The following is an 8,769-nucleotide window of genomic DNA, read 5'->3' as shown; positions in this document are numbered from 1 at the left end:
ATGCCTTTTGATCCTTGATTCACGGAGTTACGTACAGGGTAAGTCTGCAGTCTCCCTGAGAAGTTGTGTTTAGTTATGTAGGCACTAAGTTCATTTTAAGAGCAATAGCTGTCTTCTTGAAAAGATTTAGCATGTTTTTAACCCTCAGGAAGATACTATAGGTAAGTCCTGTTCTGAATGGATGTCATCACTAAGAGGATGAAACCACTCCCCAACTTTGAAACCCCTTGTTGCCCGTCTGGGATGAAACAGAAAGGATGCATATGAAGGGAGGATGTCCAGGTGGGTTGCAATGGAGCAGTCCCAGTTATCATTCGGTCCTAATGCTTTCCCATTTGCCACCACCAGCCACGTCCCCCAGCAGCTGCAGGCTGCCAACTTCTGTAGCAGCAGCCATGCCCTGAGCTCCAAATGGTCCGAAACCATTCCAAGAGATTTATGTGCTCTCCTCAAGCAAAAGGCAGTTGGAGTTTTCTATTCAGGACCAGCAAAATCAGCAGCTGTGCAAGGCAGGGCCAGACCCTCTGCTGTGGGTAGCCAAGGGGTATGTGCTGGTCCCAGTAGTGTTGTTCCTGCGGGTGTAAGACTCCTTGCCTCTTATCAGACTGAGCTGTGGTACAACCAGACATGATTTTTCTTCCTCTTCTTTCAAAGGTTTCAAGTGGAAACTACTAGCACAGGCTGTGGGCGGTAATCGGAACACATAAGATATCAGGTACCTCTAATAACTACAACAAATGTTCAAACCTCAGCCAAGGCCCAGCCTGTGCCTGGTAACGGAGCCGCAGGAGACCTCTGGACGGAGCAGGGAAGACTTGGAGCTCCGCCTCTTGGCAGGTCAACACCACCTTGTGCTTCTGCGGTTCCTCCTGCCCTGTGTTCGTACGGCGCTGCCCACGGAGAAGTTAAAACCATGGTGAGACAGGGCTCGCAGGGGCATAAATGCATTTAAAGAGATACCTTCACTGGTAGGTGGCAAAATGTCCCAACTGTGATAAACTTCCACGCTAGCAGTGGGCTCCTGCTGCTGTGCACCCAATGTGGAAAGCATTGCTTTTTAGTATCAGCGCAGCACTCAAAGCAGCTATAAAACCGTAAGGCTACGCTTCAGCCCCACGGCTGTTTTATGGCTGTATTTCTGTAAAGTGAAATTACTATTTCTTTCCAATACTGCAGTGAAACGATCCTTTTTTTTTTTTAAATGGGATTAGTGAGCTCTGAGATAAAGCAAAGCTGCCTGACGGGACATCTAACCTAGTATACGTACAGCCGATACAGCATGATAACACGACACAGCACAACAGAAGGTACACTACTGCCGCTGTGGCGCTGCTGCCATCACAGATGGCGGCTGGGGTGGGGGCTCTGTTGCCTGTGGCGGGACCGCTGCCCCGCGACCCACAGTGGGAGGCAAGCACGGGGAGGGCTGCGCCGGCCTGGAGACTTCCCACGGGCGCCACCCAGAGTTTTGGGGTGCCTGCCCGCCTGCCTCCCCCAGGCCTCGGCACCGGCCTCGGCGTGGGGAGACCCGGCTCTGTCCTGCTGCCTGACACCCGCGGCGTGGGCGCTCCATCTCCCGGTGCCGGGGCTCGAACGCGCCGCAACCAGCGCAGCCCGCTCGCAGCCTGTCCCCGGCCTTCGGCTGCCGGCTCCGGCTAGCGCATGCCCACAGGCCTCTCCCGGGAGGGGCGGCGAGGCGAGGCGCACGTGCCGCCGGCGTGCGCGAGGGGGAAACGAAGGGGAGGGAGGGTATGGGGCGGAGAGCAGCGCGCATGCGCAGCCCCGGCGCGCGTGCGCCGCGCCGCTCCGGGCCGGGGCGGGGCGTGGTCTGCCCGGGGGGCGGCGGCGTCCGTGGCCGTGTTTACGCGGGGCCGGGCGCTGCCGGCGGTGCTGGCGCCGCTCCCTCCTCATCATGGATCCGCACAGAGTGAGTGCTCGGCGGCGGCAGCCGGCCTCCCCGCGGGGCGCTGGCGGGCGGCCGCGCCGGCCTGGCCTGGGCTGGGCTGGGCGGGGGTGGGTGGAGGGGGTGGGCTGCCCTCCCTCAACTCGCTGTGCCGCTGGGCTCGGGCGCCGGGGCTGTGGCCGGCGAATGCCGCTGGGGCGTTACCCCCGGGTAGCCCGGCTTTACCCCAGCTCGGCCGGACTGCCTGAGGAGATGGGCGGCGGCTCAGGCGGTTAGACGTTATCCGCCCGCTGAGGGAGGCCCTGCTCCCCCCGGGCGGCTGTGGAGGGTGGTGGGGGGCTGCTCCTGCGGAGAGGCTCGGGAGCGGAGGGGCGCCCAGCGAGGGGGGCTTCTCCCCTCCTGCCTGCCTCGGGGGCCGCACTTACCGCCGCGGTTGGTGCATCTTAATGAAGTACGGTTCTGGTGTGGAGCTCTTCTACGTTGTGTATTCCTGTCATAAGTAATTATGGTGCGTACATAGGCCCTTCTGTTTCTCCTTGATGTAATCCTGTGTTGAAGGGAACTAATTAATAAAAGGATTTCGTGGGTTATTTTTCCTATGGCTGTTGCTCTATAATTCCCTCCTTCCCTTACTTGCTGTTTGCCCCCCGGGGCACATCGCTGAGGAGCAGAGATGTGCCTGGCCAAGGGCCGGGCTTTCTGAAAATGATACTCTCTGCAGAAAGTTCTGACTCAGCCTTTTGGCTTTCAGTCTGGCATTCCAAAAGGACTTCTGTTAGTCTCTGTGAAGGCTGTGCTTTCCTTACCTTGGAAGGTAGTTTATGAGTAGGGTCTGGATAACTAGCACTGCTGATGGCTTGAAACTTAGAGATCACAGATGTTTGCTATTTTAATTAAGTCCTTGTGCACTGCCGTTTTGTGCTCATCTGTGTTTTGGAAGGTAAGATGTGAAATGCCAAAAAAGTGTGCCCCTGGTAGATACTACGTGAATTTGAGCCTGTGTGCCTTTGCTTGCTTTATGTGAGATTAGTCTCTTGGAGAAGGAGTAAATAAGGGCTGCAGCTGTTGTGGGTGCTCTAGGTGGATGTTCCTGAGTGGTGTCACTGATCATTTTTGAATTTTGGTGCTGCTCAGAGGTTCTGAATAAAGTGGTAAAATTGCAGTTGATACCATATTTTACAATACTTTGTCTGTTAATTTGCTGTTGTCACCTGTATTGTCTTAAGTACACCTTCAAACTGGCAACTTCAACATGTGGACTTCAAAGTGCAGAAGATTAAATTAATGGAGGCTAAGTAAGTATGTCCTCTTGTTTGAAATTTGATCTGCACATGAAGGTTAGTATGACACAGGATTTTGTCCTAGGCCCAATGTTGCTTCAGAAACTCTGTTCTGAGAGAGAAAACTAAAAGAAAATTGTTTGTAATACCATTCTATGAAATGCAACGTTTGTCTGTGGGCAATAGATTTAAATTTCCTTCAGTGTAGAAATACCAAGAAGATTTGCTGAGCTTGGTGCCATTGTAATTCTTTTATAAAGTAACTTAGAATGTAAGCCTCAACTGCTGCTTATGTTGGTAATTTTTCTGATGCCCTTTCTGTTACACGTAATTGTAATGACTTTTCAGAAATTCCCATGAAAAGGTAAAAATGACAACAGTGCATTGTTTTGAATTTTACTTGTGTCTTGACATGTTTGGAAGAAAATCTGTTTATTACATAGTAGGGATTAAAAATTACAATGGAAAATATTATATGTTAGGGATTCCTAAAAGCTGACTTTCTGTTCTGGTGGTTTGTGCATTGGTGTTTAAGAAAAATTCTGTCTACTGATGGTCAGTATTTTTAGGCCTCTTGCAACTGCACTTGTACAAGGTGTCTATACTTATTCGAGTTTGACCAAACCTGGTGGAGTTTCTGTTTGGAGAAACTGGTAGCTTACTTAAAAAAAGCCATATTGATCCTTGTTTGTTCAGGTGACTTTAACTTTAGATGTAGTGGAAAACCTTGTTTGACAGTTATCTTCCAGTTGCAGCCACGTATTTGGCTGTGTAAAGGCTTTCTAAGCATTCCTCAGATGTAGATCTCTTCCTTTAATCAGTGTGTAACTATGAAAACCAAAAACATTGTTCAGTACTATGTGCAAGAAGACTAATTATTTTTTTTCCATGTGGTGCAACCGAGTAAGCCCTAATATCCTATCTGAAAGAGGATTGTGAGTTTTCTTGTTCATCCAAATTGACAGTTGTGTTTATAGGATCTAAGGCTTAATGTTTCTGACATGCAAAAACAATTGCCTCTGGTCAGTAGTGAATGCCGAAGCAGCTGGTTGGACAGTGGCGTTTCATTTGACATTCTAACGTGTCTTTAAGCATGTTCAGTTTTAACCAGACAATGAAAATATTCTGTAATGAAGTGATCAAGAGTTGCTGTACTCTGCTTCTGAAAGAAACTGATCTGGTCTTGTTTCTTTTCTTCAGAGTCCTAATTTCAGTCACTACTAGCTGGTCCTTTTTATCTTCATATAACAGCATAACAATGCCTGTGGTAAAAGCAGTAAAATTTCATTTTCCTCTGCTAGTGGTTTAACTTTATGAGCATGACGCTGTGCAAACAGGCAATGGGTTGGACTACCAATACTGCAACATCATTGTAGATTCATTGAAAACTGTTCAGGAATGGGTCAGAAGAAACAGGTATCGCATCCACTCTGAGGCCCCCAACATAAGAAGGACATGGACCTGTTGTAGTGGGTCCAGAGGAGGGCCACGAAGATGATCAGAGGGCTGGAGCACCTATGCTATGAGGACAGGTTGAGAGAGTTGGGGTTCTTCAGCCTGGAGAAGAGGAGGCTCCAGAGAGACCTTATAGCAGCCTTCCAGTACCTAAAGGGGGCCTACAGGAGGAATGGGGAGGGACTCTTTATCAGGGAGTGTAATGATAGGACAAGGGGTGATGGTTTCAAACTGAAAGAGGGTGGGTTTAGATTGGCTGTTAGGAAGAAGTTCTTTCCTATGAGAGTAGTGAGACACTGGAAGAGGTTGCCCAGGGAGGTTGTGGATGCCCCATCCCTGGAAGTGTTCATGACCAGGCTGGATGGGGCTTTGAGCAGCCTGGTCTAGTGGGAGGTGTCCCTGGCCATGGCAGGGCGTTGGAACTAGATGATCTTTAAGGTCCCTTCTAACCCAAACCATTCTGTGGCTTAGGTCTAGTGGAGAGATTCCTTAAGCAGGACATAGTGTTGAAGTTCACTGTGGATGTTGTGAAAAGACAAAATATTTTTCTTGCTTTTTGGCAAACAAATGTGATATAAGTAGTAAATGGTTATTAAGAAATCGCAATGTCTTTTTGGTGGTCAGGCTGTTCTTAAGTTGTGCTTATTAGCTCTCCATGCCTTGATTTCCTCACTGTTATCAATAATATTAAGCTGAACAACGTGAAACTCTTGAGTCCAACTGATTAAGAATGTTCTACTTTTTAAAAAAAGCCAAATCTAGCATTTTAGAGTCAGATTTGTTTCTAAAACTTATTATCAACCAGCCTGAATTACATAACAGAAAGTTCTTAGTTATCTCCTCACCTTGTCCTTTATTTTTACTTAAATATGCTGATGTGCTCTGTGCTTTAATTATGCGACTCAATTTTAAGTACTAACTGTTGATGTGTTTTTGTCAAATTCTTAGAATATGCATTTGACTACTCAACAAAACTAAACTTGGTAGTCTTATTTAATTTAAAAATCATTTTGTTGTGCTTAACAGTTTTGCCCTCTTAGTATGTGTTTTGTAAGCTGAATCTAATCCTTTTTAATAGCTGGAGTAGTACACCAGAGAAATAACCTTGATTCTCTTTTTCAGCTATTGGTAAGCTTTATTCTTTGAGGTAACTTTTCATTCGAATATATAGTTTATTTGCCAAAATATTTTACCACTTGTAGAATAAGTTTACAAATCACTGTTAAAGGTTTTTTTTCTGTGTATATGATAAACTGTCAGTTTAATTATTTAACACTAGCTTCTTTTGACAATAGAAAATGCTATTTTTCTTCTGGGTTAACTTTTACCAGCTTTTTTTTTTTTTCCTTTATTGGTTCACTGTTCGGTTGTTTTTGCACTAGCTTTCTCATCTGGAGGAGCTGTATATGGCGGAGTGTGGTGCCAGTAGGTAGTCTGGTTTAGAGGACTTGGGAGTTGCACAAACATGGGTAGCAAAACATGTGAAAGAGTGGTGTATCATAAAACAGATTCTTGATTTCTCTTAGACTAACAGCTGGAGATCTTTAGTTTGGTGGAATGCTTCTTAGACCTTTGATAATCTTTCTCTTTTCTAAGAAAATTTATTTCCTGATCTCATCAGAATAGAAATTGAATTCACCAGAACTGAAATGTATATGATGAATTTCCATGTATGTTGAAATGGTCATGGTTAAAAAAAATTACAAGATTCTTTTACAACTTAACTCACTTGTTTTTGTAATTCTAGGAGGCTCTGCAAAGGATTGTCTCTAATCTAGCGAACAAAAATGGTGAAATTCACAACTTCATTGACATGCTGAACCATACAATAAAAAATGTTCAGGTATATATATTAAGTCTCATAGATTGTAGCTGAGAGGGGAGCAACTTTTCAGTTTTGTCAATTTCAAACTGTTTGGGTAGTGTGTAAGGGATGGGATGAAAGAGTCAAATTTTAAATATATCTTCATGTTGGAACCAGGTAGAAAAACATTTTATTTTTTAAGTCTGTCTCTAGTTGAAAGGTATGGTGGTTTTGCTTTTCATGAAAAAAAAAATTATTGTGGGGTTTGTGTGGAAGAGAATCTGAATTGTGATGCAAGATCTCAAACTCCTGTTAACTGGAAGTAGTGTGTCTTTTCTAGACTTCTAGTCTGCTTGGCAGAGTTAAAAATGAGACCATTCTGATACTGGAGATAAAATTATTTGCTCTTTCTCTTTTTTAGTAGTTGCTATTTGTTGGGCTTAAGTTAATAGTTGGACCTAATTTTTAGAGCATCTACACTAGGATGAGGTTTAGGTTTCTTTAGCCTATCAATGAACGCTAAGCTCTTTTTTTCATGTTAAAGCTCAGCAAATTTACCTGCAGAAATAAAAATTATCCGGCAGATCTTTAAGCTGTCTTCTTGAGTGCAGTTTTTAGTATCAAATTAAGCTGTTTTATATGGAGCTGGATAACTAACTCCTTACAAACATCTGACAATAAATATATAATTGTGAGAGAGAACTCAAGGCCTTTTGGCATGGAACAAAGTTAACAATTATGTTGGTTCTGTGCAAGTTTGAGTATTACGGAATTTTCATGGATTTCAGTCTTCGGTGTTTTAATGTAAAGTCTGCTTAAGAGGTGTCCATCACTTTTGATAAGATGAGGAGCAGTGACAAGGTATTCAGCGGTCATAGCAAAGCTCTTTTGGGCAAACAATGTGACTTTCAGTCTAAAAGACTAGTCTGCATTGTTTCCAGTACAAATTGCAGCAGTTTTAATTCTCTTCTTAGGTAAACTCTTCTAATGCAATCAGTGAGTTGGATGAAGAATTTGATGGTCTGTATTCTCTACTGGATGAGATGAAGGGGAGTATGGCCAGCACTATTCAGCAAGAAGAGGCCCGTAAAGTTCAAGCTCTGCAGGTAACTATATAACTAAATCTGTAAATTTTTACAGCTGGGTCAAAGCATTTTTAAACTGCTATTTTAAATCTCAACTGAGTGATTTTGGTAGTGTTGCAAGAAATGCAGTAAGTGTAAGGTAGATGTTTTCTTTGTTATAAGTACTTCTCTGGAACCTTCTTCTAGGGTAGTTGATGGTGTCTAGCATATTTATGTTCTCAACGTTGTTATGTAGAAAGGATGTAGTAGTACTTGTAGAGCTTACAGGTGGGGATTTGCTGCGTCGGAGCAGGACTTAGATATGTTTGCTTCCTTCAAACTAATGAACAGCTTGTGGACTGAAATTGGTTTCTTTGGAATATAAGCATCTGAACCTGTAGACATGCCTCAGTGATTTGTTCAGACTTGAACTTAGTTGAGAATCACGTCAGGTATCCGAAGCACAGAGGCTGATCTCCTATTGACAGACCTAGCCATCTTCCATTTGTTAACATCAAGCAAATTGTATATGCACACTGGAATACATATGGGAATTGTCTGGGAACAGGTTACACTGGTGCCTGCTACTAAACCTGCTATATGAACTTCACCAGCTTGTAGTTGTATAATTTCATGCAGGAGAATGTTTCCAGTGAGTCTCAGAGAACAGAAACAAAAACATAGCTTTCTGAAACATGTATAAGTCTATGTTTTTCGAGTAGTGTGTAGCAGGTCGGCTCTAGTTTTCAGAAAGTCTGGTTGCACGGGGTCAAAGCACAGTTAAATCTTTTAAGCAGAAGCTGTTTCTCTGTCTTTTTTCTTTAAATGATCTTAGTTGCAGCACTCTTCTACCTAGCTCTTTTTGCTTATGAAAAGCAATAAGGAAGGTGTTTGTTTCTGAAAAACTTCATCTTCTTGTGTCTAGTCAGTTTAAATTCCTGAAACAACTTCCACAGGCTTTCTTACAAGGTCTGTTTTTTACTCTGGGTGTAAAACACTCCAGAACTTCTGAGTGCACAATTTGAGTTAAGCACTTAAAATTGGAGATGGAAGAGTGCGCTTATTTCTCTCCATATGTCTGTTTTAAGTTCTTCTGAAGTTTCTCAACAGACAGAGGTCTAGCTACATCCATGGACACTTAGGACTTAAATGCTTAAAAAATAAGTGCTTCTCAATGAACAGCTCACAGGAGAAATTCAGCTGTGGCATGTATCAATTATTCTGCCTTCTAGTGGAGTTGATCAACTAAAGTTGATCTTGCAA

General features: G+C 44.0%; 1 protein-coding gene across 4 annotated transcripts in view; it reads left to right on the top strand.

Annotated features, from left to right (window-relative positions):
- Positions 1 to 1,816: 1,816 nt before the first annotated feature.
- FSD1L (fibronectin type III and SPRY domain containing 1 like) overlaps positions 1,817 to 8,769 on the top strand; it is a 33,069-nt gene continuing 26,116 nt past the window's right edge. For all 4 annotated transcript variants that reach the window (XM_063319369.1, XM_063319368.1, XM_063319367.1 and 1 more), the window contains exons 1-3: positions 1,817 to 1,927; positions 6,386 to 6,481; positions 7,417 to 7,548. In XM_063319369.1, coding sequence (XP_063175439.1) covers positions 1,913 to 1,927; positions 6,386 to 6,481; positions 7,417 to 7,548 — 243 coding nt within the window. In that variant the 5' untranslated portion in view covers positions 1,817 to 1,912. The remainder of the gene's footprint in view (positions 1,928 to 6,385; positions 6,482 to 7,416; positions 7,549 to 8,769) is intronic.

Source organism: Chroicocephalus ridibundus, chromosome Z (assembly GCF_963924245.1).
Source record: "Chroicocephalus ridibundus chromosome Z, bChrRid1.1, whole genome shotgun sequence".
Lineage (NCBI taxonomy): Eukaryota > Metazoa > Chordata > Aves > Charadriiformes > Laridae > Chroicocephalus > Chroicocephalus ridibundus.
The sequence above is the reverse complement of the archived record's forward strand: the minus strand, read 5'-3'. Positions and strand labels throughout refer to the sequence as shown.